Source organism: Cetorhinus maximus, chromosome 26 (genome assembly GCF_964194155.1).
Source record: "Cetorhinus maximus chromosome 26, sCetMax3.hap1.1, whole genome shotgun sequence".
Classification (NCBI taxonomy): Eukaryota; Metazoa; Chordata; class Chondrichthyes; order Lamniformes; family Cetorhinidae; genus Cetorhinus; species Cetorhinus maximus.
Genome location: NC_135904.1, coordinates 36,616,669 through 36,637,042, shown reverse-complemented (window position 1 = coordinate 36,637,042; position 20,374 = coordinate 36,616,669). Strand labels below are relative to the sequence as shown.

The 20,374-nt window shown below is 43.3% G+C and overlaps 1 protein-coding gene across 2 annotated transcripts in view; it reads left to right on the top strand.

Moving 5' to 3' along the window:
* The window catches only part of adamts17 (ADAM metallopeptidase with thrombospondin type 1 motif, 17), a 582,619-nt gene that overhangs the window by 27,018 nt on the left and 535,227 nt on the right, over window positions 1–20,374 (top strand). For both annotated transcript variants that reach the window (XM_078530484.1, XM_078530485.1), the window contains exon 4: window positions 8,553–8,716. In XM_078530484.1, the coding sequence (XP_078386610.1) occupies window positions 8,553–8,716 (164 nt within the window). The remainder of the gene's footprint in view (window positions 1–8,552; window positions 8,717–20,374) is intronic.

Genomic DNA, 20,374 nt, shown 5'->3' with positions numbered 1-20,374 from the left:
CAGAATGAGAAACTTACAGGAATTGTTACAAAAGTACGCTTCCATTTTCAGTGACGAGCTGGGAAGGATTCGTGGGCTACAAGCCAAAATCCACGTAGACCTGTAGATCCAAGTGGGCGGCACCCATACTACCCGCACTGAAGCCAGACCAAAACGTTCGCATATGTGATGACTATAAGTTACATAACTTAAGAAATAGAAGCAGGAGTAGGCCATTTGGCCCCTCAAGCCTGCCCTGCCATTCAATAAGATCATGGCTGATCTTCATCAGGCCTCAACTCCTCTTTCGTGTCAGCTCCTCATAGCCCTCAACTCCCCAATAGTTCAAAAATCTATCTACCTCCTCTTTAAATACTTAGTGATCTAGCCTCCACAACTCTCTGGGGTAGAGAATTCCAGACATTCACTACCCTCTGAGAAGAAATTCCTTTGCATCTCAGTTTTAAATGAGTGCCCCCTTCTGTAATTATGTCCCCTAGTTTGAGGTTCCCCCACTAGTGGAAACATCTTCTCAACATCTACCCTGTCAAGCCCCCTCAGAATCTTGTAAGTTTCAATAAGATCACCCCTCATTCTTCTAAACTCTAATGAATAAAGGCCTAGTCTGTTTAGTTGTTCTTGACAAGTCAACCCCTTCATCCCAGGAATCTTTTGAACTGTCTCCAATGTCAGTATATCCTTTCTTCTTGGGCACGATGTTCCTTTAACTAATAGGTGCCCACTCCAAGTGGATGGCTGTCTACGAAGTCTGGTCATCCACGTCTGCTGCCACCATAGACTGTTTGCGACAGAGTTTTGCAGTGCACGGGTTACCGGAGGTGCTTGTGTCAGATAGTGGGACTGCATTAACCAGCGGGGAGTTCCACAGGTTTATGGCCCTCAATGGAGTAACATATCAAAACCTCGCCTTACCATCCCACCTCTAATGGTTTGGCTCAGCGAGTGATCCAAACTTTCAAATCCAGGATGAAAAAGCTGGACGGGGATTCCATCAGCACCAGATTGTTATGGTTCCTGTTTGCATACCACATGACGCCACACACGACCATTGGTATTGCCCCTGTTGAATTACTAATGAGATGCCTCCTTACCCGTCTAACTCTCATCAGGCCGAATTTGGTGGGGAGGGTGGAGAGAAGCCAGCAGGCCCAGAAGGCCAGACATGATGGCCATAATCATGAAAGAAATTTCACAGTGGGAGACCCAGTACTCACGAAGAACTGATGGGGCCTTTTGGACCTGAGAAGGGTCTAAGACACAAACTTCCCACTTCCACTGAAGAGCCTGCTGGACAGTTGACCCCTGAGGAGGGGGTCTCAGAAAAAACAGCCGAGGTTGTTGAGCTATAATGGTCGACACGTCCGAGGAAGCCTCCAGAGAGACTTGTAAATAGTTATTCATGTAAATGATTGGGATGTTGTGAAGCTTGTCAGTTGTACTTTGAAGTAAAGAAGGAGGGATGTGGTAAAATGGAGAACTATGTACCTTTAAGAGAATGCAGTTAACTGATCATGTGCCTGTATCGACCAATCGCTCTACAGCAGGGGCTACTTGGTAACGAAGTCTAGAGCTGGAGATGATTGAAGAAGCACACATTGTGTTAGTTTTCTGTCCTTAGTTCCAATAAACCACCTGTGTTTGTTCAGTTTATCGGACTCTCTGCCTAAATTGTTTCAAGCACCAACTAATGTGTGACGATCAAGGGCGCAGCTCGCATTCGCTGGACAAAGCGAACCTGATAACCTAAAACAAAAGTTTGACCCCTGGTTAAGTGACAAAACCAGAGATTGGGTACATGTAAAGTTGTACATGAACTCGTGGGGAAGGGTCATGGCTTCATGTCCAGTGGTGGTCTTTGCTACTGAACACAAGAAGTGCTGGATGAAAATCTAAAACTGGAGCAGCAGATGGATGTTTCAGGTTCAGGATAACCTGGAAACCTTAATTGGAAAAGGGAGCTGGTTATAATGAGCATTTTAGTGCACAAGGTCATTTCTGCTTTTTATAGCTTGTTAATGGCTGCAACAGTGAAAAAATCACATCAAATTGCCTCATTATTTAATTACCAAGTGTGTTAGCCTTCCTTTCCTCCACTTTCATCCTCTACTGTTTAATTCACAAGGATAGAAAATTAATCTGAAAATTTAACTTCTGTAGTAGTGCCAACAAAAATTACCTGCAGTGTGTTTCAATAACAGGAGAATTGGAATCAGAGCAGTCAGTTAAGTGGGGGATTAAACCCTTACAATAGATTGTGTGCATAAAATTCTGTGTTGCCTGGCTGGGAAAGCTTAAGGCTGGAAAAAAGGACATAATGTCTAAAGGGAGGTCCGTCAACAATGGCAGAAACTGATGTTGGGATTGGCGCACATTCCAAGCATTGCACATGCCTAGTGCTCGTCGTATATTCGTGGTGCCAAAACTGCTGGGCACACTTGTCAGAATGACAGACTGAGCAAGGTAGTCTCTGCTGCTCCATGGCATTGCCGTGGATGTGAAAGATAGGCTGCTCTCCTGACAGCCCCACACTCAGCTGCCTTTTCAAATAGAGAAATATGGGCTTCTCCATAACGTAAAGTTTGTGGCTGATGCCAGGATAAAGGCTGTTAACGTGGATAATAATGGTTGTGGTCGGACACTTGGGCAGTAAACAAATCAGAATCTGTTCTTTTATGTAGCTTGTGAGGTTGAATATGAAAAGCCTGGATTAACCACACGGTGCATGGATGTGAGGGAGTGCTTGCACCCTGTCCACTGACACCAATCTTTTGCAAGAACGGTGATGGTGATGTTGCTGTTGTAAACAGTGTTTTTCACTGACTTGATTGAGGTGTGTGTGCTAGAGAGACTGCCTGATGTAACAGATATTCCCTAGCCTGGATCAGAAGGATGTGGTGGTATGACAGCATCATGCTGTGGGAGCCTTCCTTTCTACGTAACAGCTGTCCTGTTCCATATGTTGACTGCAGATTCTCCGGCAGCAGAACTACAGCTGTGTGCCGGCTGCTCTTGTAAAATAGAAGTAACAAAGTCAGATCCCTAGCGCTGTGCCCTGTGGCATATTTAATAAACGCAGAGACTGGGTTCGTAGCTGTTGGAGGCCAAATGTGCTCTGTTTGCCCGTCATCAAAATGTCTGCCTTACTCAGCCTGTTTCTTTGCAGTTTAAATGGAAATTTATTAGAAAGCATTTTGTAATAGCTATGCAAGAGAAACCTGTCTCTCTGAAACATTCCCACACTGGCCAGACCCCAGAATCCTGACGCACAGGGTGCATGTCGGGAGCGGAGCTTTGCTTAGAGCTGGGAGGAGTGTGTGGGACCTAACTGATGTAATTAAATTAATCAGTGTGTGATTGTTGCTCAGTCTCTTGCCCCAAATCATCGATTGGAAAGTTGGGCACCAGAATTTCTGACCCTGCCAGACACCAGCAGACCTTTGGATAATATAATGTAATTTGTGGCTCAGTGGTAGCGCACTCCCCTCTGAGCCAGAAGGTTGTGGGTTCAAGCTCCATTCCAGGAACCTGACCCCATGACCCGGCTGACACTCCAGTGCAGTGCCAAGGATGTGCTAAAAGATGCCCTCTTTTGGATGAGAGATTAACCTGAAACAGAGCCTGCTGCCTCAGGTGGATGTAGAAGATCTCGTGGCACTGTTTGAAGAACAGGGGAGTTTTCCCCCAGTGTCCTGACCAATGTTTATCCCTCAATCAACAAAACACAAACAGCTGATCTGGTCATTGTTTGTGGGAGTGAGTTACGCAAATTGGCTGCTACCTTTCCTACATTACAACAACAACTCTCCAAAAGTACTTCATTGGCTGTAAAGTGCTTTGGGATGTCCTGAGAGAGACAAGTCCTTTCTTGTTTGTATGACACTGAGCTGTAATGCATTTAATCTACCTGTGAAGGGAACAAAAATCAAACCTATGTTCACAGAACAGTAATTTGATACAAGCTCCTTCATGGGTATGTTGCTGCCTCATTGAGCTACCCTGAATTCAACTTCCTTCAGCAAAGTGTTGGAAATTTGCTTCTATTTTTTTTGGCCGTTGAATTATTGTACACAGCTGCATTGGCATTTCATACTGTGATAAGTATAGTCGTCAACTTGTGTCCGGCACGATCCAGTTATATGGATGACAAAGGCACTTGTGAACAGGACATTCAGCAAACACGTAAAAATTCACACATGTCTCCACTGGAGCGTGCAAAAGATTTTCCATTTGTTATGCATGGAGTATGTGTGAAATTGCTGCATCCTTTCGCTGACTGGACAGTTTAGGATTGCTGAGTATAATTGCAGTGCACGTTCTCCAGATTATATCGAGTTACCTTGAATTGATTAGCTGAGCTGTGCAAATTATTGTTTCCAAAGCTGAAACTGAGGTTGACTTGTTCTGATTATTTAATAAAGCATTGACTGAAGATTGTATTTAATCTTTGAAAAGCAGATTTAATATTACAGCTCCCATGGGGCGTGGAGCCTGGCAGACTAGCTGGATAGGGTTTGTCGTGGTTTTGGGTAAGTGTAGACGTTTCTGAGACCAAAGGTCAGCCAGAGGCTCGGATGGTGTACAGCCATGATCTGAGGTGAATTTAGGACTGTTCAGGAAATTCTTCACGAGTGATTAATGTATAAATTGACTTCTAGGAACAATAGTGGAGGTGAATGCCCTGGAATTTTAAAGAACTAATTGAATGCTGAAATGGGGGTACTTTAGGTTCTCTCTGGTTGGATAAGGTTCGATGGGCTGAAAAGTCTCCCTCATCCATAACTCTTGTGATCACTGGAATATGGCATGTTTGCATTATTACTTTTCAAGAAATACTGCAAACTCTGTGTTGTCTGCATTAAAAAAATTGAAGGCTTTATTTGAAGTATGGTCACAGTGTGACAGATATTAGTCACTCTCCATCATGCTTTTTCTGTCACTCTGGCTTTGACTGCCACTGTGTTTTATTTTACATCACAAGTGAGGAAAGTGGCCAGAAATCTAGTTAAGGATTTATGAAAATAACCAATCCTGAATGGCCAGCAAAGAGAAACTGAGCAGATTTCGCAAAGCGCTGTTTGTTTTTTGTCTGGCTGGTGAGCTCGGCTTAAAACCAAATGGGATGATTTCCCCTCTGAGTAGGAAAGGAGCTAGGGAGCTTTAAAAATGGAGAGGTTCCATTTCTCACTCCGCTCCCATTCATTTCCCCTTTTTAATGCTGCAGGTTTTGGCAGCAATTAGGCTCCTTGCAAATTAGGATCTCATGAAGTACATGGTGTTAATGTACATTAATTGGATGTTTAAAACAAAAACAGAATTACCTGGAAAAACTCAGCAGGTCTGGCAGCATCGGTGGAGAAGAAAAGAGTTGACGTTTCGAGTCCTCATGACCCTTCAACAGAACTGAGTAATATTAGGAGAGGGTCAGAGGAATCAAGGATGTAGGTGGGAAGGGACTGGACAAGGGGAGAGAGAAGGGAGTCAAGATAACGAGAAATGAGTTCCGTGGGGCAGGAACAGGCTGACACGATCGGTCTGCCCGGACAGTTCTGTTTGTGGATTTTGGGTAGGAGGTAGAAGCGGGCCGTCCGAGGTTGGGCAGGTGTTTAGCTCTATTAAGGTGGTGAACATTAACTGGGGATTCACCTGTGCTCATATAAAAGTAGGAGCCGGCTGAAACAGTGGTTGATTGGAGGTGTGCAACATGTAATGTTTGCGTCTGTAAACAAAAGCTTGGAAGGTTATAAGAACTAGGCTGTAGTTCTGCCCTTCACTGCCGGGCTATCTGAGTTGGAGCACATGGGGCCCTGAGGACAATTTAACCCACTCCTGGGCAAGTTGAAAAACGTGAACTCATACATATATATTATATTTACATATCATGTAAAGAGAAGCATAACGAATACTACACACTCTCTTCTGTCCCTCTTCCCGCTGCTTTGTCTCATGTTGAAGTGCTTGACAGCCATTCTCCACTCAAACCTGAAACTCAGAGTTGGACCTCGATTTGCATCTTTAAAGAAGGGTCCTGTTTGCTACAGGCCTGTCTGCAATGCTGAAAAGAGCAGTTTAAAATCAGGGCCCAGGCAGCAAATGGGTGGGTAATTTGCCCAAGAATTTATACATTTGCTTGGTTTCTGCTACATGGGTTAAAATCCTCACCCCTGCCCAACCCCCAAAGCGCCTCACAGAGGAGGCTCTTTAAGAGGGTAAAGCAGGCAAGAACCATTGCCCCAATGGCAGTATAGCTTTTGTCAACAGACTCTGGGCAAATGTCACCAGGAGGAGGTTGTGGGGTAAGACCACGGTTTGGAAAATCAACCCTTGTGGCTGAAGGATGAATTCTAAAGGGTGCGAGCTGTAAATACAAGTTAAACCTAGTCAGGAAATATCACAAAATGATGTGCAACTTACAAAAAGCTTTTGTGTCTTAAGTTTTGATGAATGTGTCCATTATGTTTAAAAGAGTGCCTGCTGCAGCCCACAAGGATCTAGCGATCCCTGTGGCATGGATTTCCTGTTTCCCAATGAAGTTTAAACCTGGTGCCAAAGGGATATTTTTGGTGACAGCAGCCAACCACATTGAAATATTCACACACAGCAAACCAGCAAGTTAAAAGCACTTAATATCCTTTTCTTTTAATTTAAATTTTCAGACAGTGAAATAAATGATTGGACTAAGAAGCTAAAATAAAGATAAAGCAACTTTTAGAACAGGGAAAAAAGTTTTTTTTTTTAAATGAGGAATTTTTAATCATTTTGGGGGACTTGTCATTCCACAAATATAAAACTAGCTTCAGGACCAGTGAGGGTTTTAGCAGTAATTATGAAGTTAGTCGGCCATTAAAGACCCAGTTACACCTCATCCAACAAGGTATAACTTTTTCAAATGTTCCTAACGCTGAGGCCAACAGAGCAAGGGGGAAAGTTCTCATCAATTCAGTTGTTTTCCAATTGACTGCAGTGTGGGGAGTGCCTCTGGAGAAGAATAGTCACTGACGTTTCTGGATCTCTGCGTTATTCTGAGCACGTGCATGCTCCAGAAGTTGCTGTCAATGATGGTAAATGCTGACCATTTCACATCATTACCACTGAAATCCGGGCCAGTATTTAAACCTTTATTTAGAACAGCATTTGCTCCATTTTGTAGAATTCCAAACTTGATGAGGAAACCAATGATGTAATCGTGGGATGGACCTTTACTTTGCATTTCCATTCTACTTGTTATGATCTCAATAGAGACCAGTAACCTTCAAAAAGAAATTTGACACCCAGTTATTACCTGAAAGAGCTACACAAGATTTCACGTTTTAAACAAAAACTTTTACTGTACAAGAGTTAAAGCAAGCTCTACTAACAACACTGTTTTGCAATCACATACGCTTTAAACCCTTAAATCTCAACAGAATGTAAACATTTATATTTAAACCCTTTTCTTGCGACTAAAGCAATGTATGCCGCAGCTCTCCAGAATTCACTTTGATTCCCCTTAGTATTGCAGTTATTCTCTGAGGTATGAAATTTCTTGGGGTGCTTCCACTAGTATTTGGCCAGGCGACCCTATAGTTCTTGTTCAGCACCTCATGATTGTGGACTCCCTAGCCCAAGCATGGGCCTCACTGCATTCTTGCTTCACGACTGCAAATCCAAAAACACCCTTAGTTTCTGATAGCCCTTTGCTATTGGTTTCAGCTGCTTTAAAGCCACTACTGCTGGTATTCTTCTCTGTTCTGACTCGAGTAGATTCTAAGCATCAATTGTTTTTTCCTCTGAAAAATTAGAGAAACCAAAACAGAGGGTACCTCCCTGCATAGCCTATTTCCATAGCAACATGGCACAACTGGGATGTTCCAGGCAGAAGTTTAAACTGATTACATTCGATTCCCAAAACTTTCCCCTTAATCTGGGAAACCATTTGAATAATTTAAACCCCTTATTGAGAACAGTAGACATCATGTTTCTATCAAGAAGCTGGGGGTAACCTATTGTTTAGTTTCCAATGCCTCCCACGATGACCCCAATAAATAAACATGGACCATCCTTTGGTAAATACCCCCAGGTTGTTCTGCTAGCCTCTCAGCCTGTGTCAATGTATTCCTCTCTTCTGCTGACCAAACAAAAAAAATGCTCTATTTCTTGTCTTCTGTGCACTGTCACCTCTCTCCCCATAACCTGATTAGAAATTAATAATTAGTTTAACATTCGGGGTATAGAGCCCTCCAGGATGGATCAGTGTGTAACTTGTGTTTATATAGCACCTTAAACCTAATAAAAAATGTCCAAAGGCATTTCACAGGTGCTTTACAAGGCAAGATTAGACACTGAACTACCTGAAAGGATAAAATGGGTTCCAAAGATGAATCCATGTTAAAGCCAAAGATAAAATTCAGGCAAGTGGGGTTTGAATGATGGGAAACCAAATGTTATAAACCTGTCTTCATCTGATCAGGAGATGAGTGCTGCAACGACTAGATTGCTTGATGCTGTGTACATTTGTATTTCTGAATGCTTTGGGTAGTTGAGCATGTGCATAAACATATAAACTCTCCTCCCAGGAAGGAAGAGACCGAAGAAGCCTGATGACTGGCGACCCCGAAGAAATGCCATTCGATTAACCAATGAATACACTGTGGAGACGTTGCTGGTGGCAGATTCTGACATGGTCGAGTATCATGGTGCCGAGGCTGCCCAACGATTCTTACTGACTGTCATGAATATGGTAAGTTGCTTCAAGTGCTGTTGTTAGTATTGTCAATAAGAGCATAATCACATTTCCCAGGGGATTGAACCTTTGGAGTCTCGTATTAGCGATCCTGCTGAGTGTCTCAATAACATGGTGTGGTTCTGTGATTGAGCTGGTGTCTTCCTCATGCCCTTTGTATGAGTTGCCTTGGTTAGCTCAATGCACATTACAAACCAAACGTAAATGGTGATACGGGAAAGCTGAGAAAGGGTTTTAAGATGAACCTGGACAAATACGTGTCAACAAATGGGATTCCAGGCTTTTTTGAAATGTCCCTGGAAATAAAAAGAAAAGAAAAACTTGCACTTCTATAGTGCCTTTCACAACTTCAGAACATCCCAAAGCACTTCACAGCCGATACAATGGTTTTGAAGCATTGTGTCTGTTGCAATGTAGGGAACAGAGCAGTCATTTTGTGCAAAAGCAAACTCCCACAACAACGTGGTAATGACTGGACCATCTGCTAGGCGTTATGTTGACTGTGGAATAAATATCTAGGTGGGCTAGATGGGCTGAACACACTCTCTCCTGTTTGAGATATACTATGCTACTGTGAAACCAACAACATTTGCTAGACATCTTTGACATTTGAATGGATGGTGCTTGGCCTTTTCCAAGAGGAAAGTTAAAGGATTGATTCTACTTTATATGGCAGAGGTTACAAGCCCTGAAATGTTGATGTACCACAGATTGAGGAAATGTTCATTTAAGCAGGTGTTGCAATGACTTAATAGTTTGAAAAAGCAACAGATTTGGTTCAAGAAATGATGTACGTATTCTCCAGGAGATTGACGGTAGGGAGAGCTATCTTTGGTCTACTGACCTAATTAATGTCCAATTTAGATTGTGTGATGAATACCCCAGGGCTAGATTTTCCCTTGGGAGCATGAAATAGAAGTCATGACTGTGTTTCCAGGTGCTGAACCTACCCCACACAGGAGAAAATAGCTGACCACCTTTAACTGGCCTCATTAGCTTCTCGCCACATACGTTTTGTTGCCATCCCCCTGTCCCACCCAATCCTGCCTCCACTAAAATGGCCCCTGAGCCGGGGGACCAGCACGCCGGCTAGCCGGGATATCTTTAGCTCTTGCCCACCTCTGTTCCTAATCTAGTGGAGGCCTAAAATCCAGCCCCTAGTGCAGCTACGTTTTCAGTGTCCAGTGGCCTGCAATTTTGTTACAATTCCAAAAGAGACCCCAAATTGTTACACTCTGGTTAGGGACCAGGAACCTATATTGTTAAAGTAGGCGCAGTTTGAAATCCCAATTACTTACTAAGAATAAAGCCACAGGATTCCACGGTTTTAAACAAACAAGAAATTTTACTGCACAAAAATCAATAAAAGTCAGTCCTCAGTCTTATAATCCAACATAGAATTAACATAAGGTAAACATGAATAAACAGGCAAGCTGTGGTTGAACACACCACCACAAACTGCACATTAAATGGCAGACGGCACCAAGACAGGTTTCCTGAATTTCTCAGCAAACCACTCAGACAGCAATCATCACTGTGAGTCTCAAAATTCTTTAAAAACTCTGCCGTCTTCATGACGGATTTTAGCTCCACTTCCAAGAGCTAGTCTGTTCCCAGCTGACAGTAGCTCTATTCCACCCAAAAGACCCACGATCCTGGATTTCTCTCAAATCTGCTCCCAGGCCTTGGTCTCTTTTCCAGCTGAGTTGACTGTCAACTGAGATTGCGTCCCCCTGTGATGGCTTCTGTCTAAACACAGGCATGGTCCCAGCTTCTCAGAATCACAGAATCACACAGTGCAGAAGAGGCCCTTCGGCCCATCAAGTCTGCACCGACACGTGGGAAACGCCTGACCTACCTACCTAATCCCATTTACCAGCACTTGGCCCATAGCCTTGAATGTTATGACGTGCCAAGTGCTCATCCAGGTACTTTTTAAAGGATGTGAGGCAACCCGCCTCCACCACCCTCCCAGGCAGCGCATCCCAGACCGTCACCACCCTCTGGGTAAAATTGTTCCTCCACATCCCCTCTAAACCTCCTGCCCCTCACCTTGAACTTATGTCCCCTTGTGACTGACCCTTCAACTAAGGGGAACAGCTGCTTCCTATCCACCCTGTTCATGCCCCTCATAATCTTGTACACCTCAATCAGGTTGCCCCTCAGTCTTCTCTGCTCCAACGAAAACAACCCAAGTCTATCCAACCTCTCTTCATAACTTAAATGTTTCATCCCAGGCAACATCCTGGTGAATCTCCTCTGCATCCCCTCCAGTGCAATCACATCCTCCCTATAAAGTGGTGACCAGAACTGCACACAGTACTCCAGCTGTGGCCTCACCAAGGTTCTATACAACTCCAACATGACCTCCCCACATTTGTAATCTATGCCTCGATTGATAAAGGCATGTGCCCCATATGCCTTTTTCACCACCCCACCAACATGCCCCTCTGCCTTCAGAGATCTATGGACACACACGCCAAGGTCCCTTTGTTCCTCAGAACTTCCTAGTGTCATGCCGTTCATTGAATACTTCCTTGTCAAATTACTCCTTTCAAAGTGTATCACCTCTCACTTTTCAGGGTTAAATTCCATCTGCCACTTATCTGCCCATTTGACCATCCCGTCTATACCTTCCTGTAGCCCAAGACACTCAACCTCACTGTTAACCACCCGGCCAATCTTTGTGTCATCCGCAAACTTACTAATCCTACCCCCCACATAGTCATCTATGCCATTTATATAAATGACAAATAATAGGGGACCGAGCACAGATCCCTGTGGTACGCCACTGGACACTGGCTTCCAGTCACTAAAGCATCATTCTGTCATCACCCCCTGTCTGCTACAAGTAAGCCAATTTTGAATCCACCTTATCAAATTACCCTGTATCCCACGTGCATTTGCCTTCTTTATAAATCTCCCATGTGGGACCTTGTCAAAGGCTTTACTGAAATCCATATAAACTACATCAACTGCACTATCCTCATCTACACACCTGGTCACCTCCTCAAAAAATTCAATCAAATTTGTTGGCATGACCTCCCTCTGACAAAGCCATGCTGACTATCCCTGATCAAACCTTGCCTTTCCAAGTGGAGATAGATTCTCTCCTTCAGAATTTTCTCCAATAGTTTCCCTACCACTGACGTGAGTCTCACTGGCCTGTAGTTCCCTGGCTTATCTCTACAACCCTTCTTAAATAGCGGAACCACATTAGCTGTTCTCCAGCCCTCTGGCACCTCCCCCATGGCCAGAGAGGAGTTAAAAATTTGGGTCAGAGCCCCTGCGATCTCCTCCCTTGCCTCCCTCAGCAGTCTGGGACACAAATCATCCAGACCTGGAGATTTGTCCACTTTTAAGCCTGCCAACACCTCCAATACCTTGTCACTCCCTATATCAATTTGCTTAAGAACCTCGCAGTCTCTCTTCCCAAGTTTGATACTTTTATCCTCATTCTCATGGGTGAAGACGGATGTGAAGTATTCATTCAACACTTTAGCGATGTCCTCTGGCTCCACCCATAGATTGCCCCCTTGGTCCCTCATGGGCCCTCCTCTTTCCTAGGTTATCCTCTTCCCATTGATATACTTATAGAATATCTTGGGATTTTCCCCACTTTTACCAGTCAGAGCTTTCTCATATCCCCTCTTTGCTCTCCGAATTGCTTTCTTAAGCTCCACCCTGCACTTTCTGTACTCCACTAATGCCTCCGCTGATTTGCTCCCCTTGTACCTGCTAAAAGCCTCTCTTTTCCTTCTCATTGTAACCTGTATATCTCTGGTCATCCATGGTTCTCTGGGCTTGTTACTCCTTCCTATCACCCTAGAATGAACATGTTGAGGCTGTAACCTCCCTATTTCCTTTTTGAATGCCCCCCACTGCTCCTCTGTAGATTTCCCCACAAGTAGCTGTCCCCAGTCTACCTTGGCCAGATCCTGCCTTATTTTACTAAAATCCACTCTGCTCCAATCCAAAACAATTTTTTGCAACTTTTCTATTTCTTTGTCCATAACAAGCTTAAATTGTACCATGTTGTGGTTGCTATCACTAAAATGCTCCCCCACCACCACCTCAGCCACCTGTCCGGCTTCATTCCCCAGAATTAGGTCCTGCACTTGCGCCGTCCCTTGTTGGACCCTCTACGTATTGACCTAAAAGGTTCTCCTGTACACATTTCAAGAAATCCACTCCATCCAAGCCCTTAACACTATGTCTATCCCAATTAATGTTGGGAAAGTTGAAATCACCTAATATAATAACAATAGGGTAATTGCTTTTACACACCTCTGCAAACTGTGCACATATTTGCTCCTCAATTTCCCACTGACTATCTGGGGGTCTATAATAAACACCTAACAATGTGGTTGCCCCTTTTTTATTCCTAAGCTGTACCCACAAAGCTTCATTCGATGCTCCTGCCAAGATATCATGTCTCCTTACTGCAGTAACTGACTCCTTAACTAATAATACAACGCCTCCTCCTCTTTTACCCGCTCCCCCGTCTCGCCTGAAGATTCTATATCCCGGAATGTTGAGCTGCCAATCCTGCCCTTCCCTCAACCACGTCTCAGTGATGGCTACTTTATCACAATTCCACGTCTCAATCCTCACCCTTAACACATCCGTTTTCTCAGCCAAGCTGCTGCCAGCAACTGCTTCTGGACTTGCCCGAGTTCCAATCTCCTCAAAAACAGAGTAAACCCTGTTCCTGGGCTCCCCTGAGCCCCAACTCTTAGCAGCTCAGGGCTGATGGTTCAGTGGGCTTCTCCGAGGCCCCAGCTCCCTCAGCAACATGGAGCAGACTCTCCTCTTCATCTGTTCCCCATGGGCTGCTGTTCACTGTGCCACTTGGAGTGATCTGTGACCTGTTCAAATCTCCCAACAGGGTTTGGTACCTGTTTCTATGCAGGGTCTAATGTAGCCAAGCTGGGTACACTCTGCGCTTTAAATAACCAGAGGTTGTCCCCACAGATGCTAACTTATAAAAACACACGGACTAAAAAATCGCCCCCCAAAATTGATTCCATCACAATAGTGCCGGAAGATCTTTTATCCATTTGTAGAGGCAGATGGGATTCCAGTTTAATATGCCTGATGGTATTGGCCTGAGGAGGTCTGTATTACCCTGAAGCCCTTGAATATTATTTGGACCCACAATTATTTTACTTGCAGGAGAAGGTTCTACAAATCAAATCTGACTGACAGGAGGAGTCACCAATAGGTGGAAGTTTCTCTGCGGACACGGTTGACATTCCTGATGTACACACTTGATGGTGAAGCTTTTTGCTCCAGGAATATAAACTCTGTTTTCATCTTCAGAGCTCGGTGTGATTGCCACCTACTGGACCATGTGCTGTAGCCTACACAAGCCCATCTTCCCAGTAAGAACCCAGATTATTGAATGGGTCTGGGGTGACTGCCCAACAGGAAGGTGGGGGTATGGGGTGGGGGAATTGTCTTACCATAGGGCTTCCAAGCCTTTGAACATCCCATAAATAACCTGTGTAAATTGGATAGCATAGAATAAAGGTAGGAAAGCCAGACATGGGAACTTTACTCATTATAAAGAGACTGTTATTACTGTTTTTAATAGGTTGCTTTTTAACTCCTGGTGAATAATCCTGGTTGTACTATTTTAACAGAGCCCTCTATTTTTACTTGTTTCTGCACATCAATGTGTCTGTTTTCCACATCCTTGCTGTTCAATTAGCTCTGAAAATAAACTTTTGGACCCTGTTTTTAGCCAAATCAAATGGAGAGTAGGGAAAATGTTCTAAACTTTACAAAATGAAAATGGAAGTGGCATATGGGGGAAAAGTAAGTTACCATCAGAGGAAAACTGCAGAAAGTAAGCAGAATTTATTAGAATGGTGTATCAGATCTGATGTTCTGTAGAAGGATATGCACAGGAAACGTAGGCTGTAATCTTTGGTCCGCTGCATTGAACCTGAGCTCCCTGTGTGGCTTTTCAGCTGGTTATACCTGGCTGTACCTCTAGAGGGTGCACCAATATAAATTGCATGTTTGATGTGTTGCAGTACGAAGTCTGAGTGTAGCAAACACTGAGACAAACCACTCAAAAAAAAACCTGGTGCTACAGCTCCCAGCGTTGCCATTTTCGATGTCCCTGACATGTTTTTGCCTGGAATTAGGCAGAATTGAAGCTTGCAAACTGCAGGTTGTAGCTTTCTGTGTGAAAAGTCAGTCTTGCTTTCAGATTTACACTAACTTAGGAACAGGAGGTGGCCATTCAGCCCTTCCAGCCTGTTGTGCCAGTAAGTTAGCTATTGCTGATCTTGACTCCATTTTCCCCTGCAAATTTCAATTGCTTCTCCCCTGTACCATTGGAAGTTAAATCCAGGAAATTGTCATCACAGCTCACCTTATTCTCCATTTCTCTCTCTAGGTCCAGTTTTAACCTTAAAACTCCACGCCTCTCTTCCTGGCTTACTGTGTGTTATACTTACCACCTTCATATAGAGTTGCACTCCCCAGCTACCTCATCCCCTGCCCTGGTCCACTCTCCAATTTAGCTTGGGACCACTTTAAATTTTGCAACTGCATTCCAAACCCCGGACTACTCATACTACAGGTTAGTTAGTAAATATTAAATGTCATGCCAACTTTCAAAAGTACCCATAACACAAAATAAAATTACGCTTTTATGTTTCAAAGAAGCACTTGTAATACTTGACTCGCTGTCTCTACAAACTCTTGTCAAATTATTTGCATTTCCGGATATGTTTTGCCCTGATGAAACCTGGTTGGGAAGATGCATGGGGTGAAGCTGGTGATGTTGGTGAGGTTCTGGTCGTTACTGCAGGAGGGCATCCATTGAGGAACTTTCCCTGCTGTGGTAATGGAGCGGATTATCATAAATTGAGACCACTTGAGAGGTGTTACCTTCATTTAAGTAAATTTGAAATCTTTAAGAGACTTGTGCGCCAGATCAACACAGCCTGCCTGCGTCCTCAGCAATGGCTGGTTTGAAAATCCTTGCAGCTGCAGTGCCTTTGCCTTTTGATTTTCAGTTCTCTGTCCATGGTGTATGGGAGCAGAATTTCTACTCTAGACTAAACTCCCCTTGTATCATGCCCTCTCACCATGAGCAATGCCATGGGAGAACCATTCTTCTGGGAATCAGGCCTGCCTTCCCAACCTCCTCATGACTCCTCCTGATCTTTCTCTCCTTTCTAACCTGTTAGCCAACAAGTAGTCAGTTGTTGTGATTGTGCAATTTTGTCTTTAAAGTACTATTTGCAGGCATACTTGGAGTGAGTGGGAAATTGTGCGGTAGCTGTGGGGTGGGTGTGGGGGGGTGTGGGGTGGAACTGTTGGAGTGTGACTGGGTAAGGAATGAATAGGGCACTGCCCTGAATATAAAGAATGCCTTGAATCTTGTTTGATATGTTTTTTCTTGTCAAAGTTAATGTGCCAAGCACAATTATTTTTGGACAAATCAGAAGCTCACTGGCTGTAATTAGTTGCATTTTTACAGGAAATGTCTTTGTCTTTGTGACAGTGGAGGTTGACTATATATGTAAAATCCACCACATAATTGAGCCTTCTGGCTGAGACTGTTTTTCTCCTTGATATTGTCTCATCTGAAAAATAAGTGATGCTAAAGGATTACATTGTGTGAATCAGTATCGTTTTTGAGATAATGATCCCTGTGGTTAAAAAGACTGGTTGGAGATGTTGATGAACTCATTGTTTCTGATGGCTGAAACATTAAGGAAATTAAGTCAAAATATCCAGACAAGTAGCAGCTGCAACTAATCTTGGAATGCAAACAATTCCTGTTGTTCTTTGATAACTCTTTATTTGAAGGCTTTTGGTCCAAACTATACTGGGGAGAGATCTTGATCTTTTGTTCAGTTTAGAGATGACCACTGGGTGCTGGGTGGCTGACTGGGGATCCCATGACCCATGTACAGCATCACATCAAGTGTTGCATCCAAAAACCATGTATAATAAGTTATGTAAGAAATAGTACTTGCTAGAAAAGGCAGCTGCCACCCCTAAGCTCCAATCCCCTCCCTAAACCTCTTCACCCCTCCCTTCCTTTTAAGACACTCCTTAAAACCTACTCCCTTGACCAAGCTATTGGGCATCTGTCCTAATGTCTCCTTATGTGGTTCATTGTCAGAGTTAATTTGGTAGTCACTCCTGTGAAGCACTTTGAGATGGTTTACTATATTGATGTAAAGTATAGTTATTGTACAAAACAAATATGCAGTTACCTTTACGATTCCTAATCATCTTTGGTTGTTGGTGCTGTCGGTCTTTTTTTGCATTTTCAGATAAAGGACGTGTTTGCAAACAACAAATTGTGGCAAATTCTGATTGGCCAACTTTTCGACCCATTTTTAAAAATCGTTATCTGGGGGTGGTTTTCAGCTCCAGAGCCTGCCTCTGCTCACTAAAGCAGTCTAATTTCCATTCATGAAACAAAAGTGAGGGGAGGGACTTGATATAACTGACATGAGCCAGAACCATTTGGTAGAACCAGTTGACCTGGTTAAGTGATAGAAGACAGAGAAGGGAAAATGGGTAATTACTCAGACTGGAAGACCAGTGATATCCATCTGTGATGAGGCCTTAACTATTCACTCTGTTTATTATTGGCTTGGATGTTGGCATAGAGAGCCATATATCCATGTCTGCTATGGTTACAATGATGGTGTACAGTGAGGAGTGTAGGAAGGGAACTTACAGGCATTGATTGATGAGATGAATGGGCAAAGTAGTAGCAGATGGATTTTGAAATAATGCAGCTAAGTTTTTTAAAAATTCATTCATGGGATGTGGGCTTCGCTGGCTGGGCCAGCATTTATTACCCATCCCTAGTTGCCCTTGAGAAGGTAGTGGTGAGCTGCCTTCATGAACCGCTGCAGTCCATGTGGTGTAGGTACACCCACAGTGCTGTTAGAGAGGAAGTTCCAGGAGTGTTAAGTCATCCACTGTGGACCATAGATAGATCTGAGTATTCTTATATGAATAAATAATCAAAGTTTAGAATCCATATATTAAAATATATTAGTCGGGTAAGAATCAGAAAGGCTAATGGAATGTTAACCTTTATAACTAGAAAGCTGGAATGTAAAGAGAAGTCTGCTATAGTCACATAAAGCCTCTGTTATTCCATATCTGGAAAACCGTGTGTAGTGCTGGACATTGCATCTTGGGTATTATTGGCCTTGGAAAGTCCAAATTCCCAGAATGATCACAGGGCTCCAAGGGTTTGATTACGAGGAGGGATTACGTTAGGTGGGCTTGTCTTGCCTGGGATATAGCAGGTTAAGGTTTGATTTAATTTGAGGTTTTTCGGATTGTTAAAAGAATTGAGAGGACAGACAGTGAAGAGAGAACCTTTCTTCGCTGGGGAGTTGAGAAAAAGGGGAAGTAACCTTAAAATCAGACAAAGACAAAATATGTTGGCTCAATGTTTAATCTGAGATCAATAGATTTTTATTAGTCAAGATTATGGAGATATGGAGCCAAGCTAGTTGGATGAGATTAATGTACAGATCAGCTGTGATCCAATTGAATTTCAGGGCTAATTGGCTTCCTCCTCCTACTTTGTCTCTGTAGGATTATAGAACTAACAAAAAAAGCAACAAATCCCAAACTCCATAATTGAAGATTGAGACAGGTGTTCTCACAGCAGTCATGGGCTCCTGACATGAGGGGCACTCTTCAGTACATTCCTCCAGTTCTGGCCCATTGTGTATCCCCGATTTCCTTCCCTTCACCATTGGTTGCCATGTGTTCTGCCTGGGCCCTGAGCTCTGGAATTCCAGACTTCAAGATGTTCAGGAAAAAGATTTACAAATGTGTAGAGACAGGCATTTTATTTAACTTTATGACTTTGTGTTTCTTATTTATAAATATTTCATATTTTAGAAGGCATGGCTTTGCAAAGCTGCCTCTCAGTATTTTGAGCAATTTGATATTTGCTACTTGTCAGTTTGGAATGGAAGAAGTTGGGTAATTTAGTGAACTGACATGTATCTATTAACTGGATTAAACTCCACTTATATTGTGTGCGTTCCAATAATGAAACCCTTAGTAAATTAAAGGTAAATGTTCTTTTTAGCTGATCAGTATTTGTTATCATATGGATACATCACGCCCCGAGGTTTGGCACTTTTAGAAATATGACATCTCCAAATGTTACATTGGGGTATATGACACTATGGTGATATAGCCGTAGAGAAGGACAGCAGCAGTTGGGGTTTTTTAAAATAAAAGCATAGAGTACAAGAGTAAGGAGTGATAATTTTATACAGAACACTGGTTTGGCCTCAGTTAGAGCAGTGCGAACAGTCTTGGATACTCCAGTAGAGAAAGGACACTAAATCCGTTGAGCTCGGTCTGTGTAGTCTCAGCAGGTATGATGCTGGGATGGGAAACTGTAGTATGAGGAGAAATTTGAGATTCTGAGAATATTTCTATTGGAGCAGAGAGGACTGAGCAGAGATTTAATAGAGGATTTTAAAGTTATGAAGGATTTGATAGATTAAGTAGGGAATTTCCTCTCATTGAAGTATCATGGATTTAAGGTTTAGAGTGAGGGGAAATTTCTTATGTAGAGTGTTGGGTTATGGAATGCTTTGCCACAGAGCCCATTGCATCTTTTAAAGGACAATTTAATAAATATTTGAAGCTGAGAAATATGCAGAGTTATGGGGAGAGAGCTGGACAATGCAGTTTTGAACTAAATAAAACCACAATGCTGGAAATACTCAGCAGATTTCAGCATCTGGGGAGAGAGAAACAGTTTGTGTTTCGAGTCATAACTTTCTCCAGTTCTGATGAAAGGTAAAGAGATGAAACCAGTTTTAAGCAAGTACCGAGGCTGGAAAGGGGGAAGGAAAGAAACGAGACATGTTTATGATAGATTGGGGAGATTAAAAAAGGGGGTGATAATGAGACAAAGGAACAGAAGGGTCCAGAGGAGATGTAGATGGCTACAGCCTTGGCCTGGGAATGTGGTGGAGAAAGATGGGTGGACCCCAGGACTACAAAACACTCTGGCTGTGTACTGATGGAGATTTCCAACCGATACCAGGCCCCACACCACCTCCCCTCCCAGTGGCCCTGGTGCAAACATCCCCTGTTAGCAGAAACTGCTGTCTGAGAGAAAATGAGAATGGCCTTTAAGATATAAGGTTGTTAAACGTAATAGTGAGTCTGGAATATTGTAAAATTCCTAATTGAAAGATGAGGTGAGGTTCCTCGCTTCTGTTGAGCTTCATTAGAACAATGCGGGAGGATCAGGACAGAGTGGGAATAGGGCAGAGAATTAAAATGGTTGTGTTTCTGAATGGATGTGTTCAGCAAAGCAATCACCCAAACTGTGCTTCGTCTCCAACAGAGAGGAGACTGCATCACCAAGGCCCCATATACCCCAGTGCCCTTGCCATGGCATTATCAGCTCTCGCTTTCAGGGCAAGTCATTTTTTGAGCTGGAGCGTGTCGGGGAAATTCCAGTTTATGGTGTACATCATGAGGTGCCTCACTGCAGCAGATTCTGGGTCATTAATGTAAGAAATTATTGTCTTGCATGATGAGTTTACCATAAGTTCATTAATTATTAATGATGTGCCTTACTCCTTTCACTGACCTACTGATCATCTTGTTTTGAAC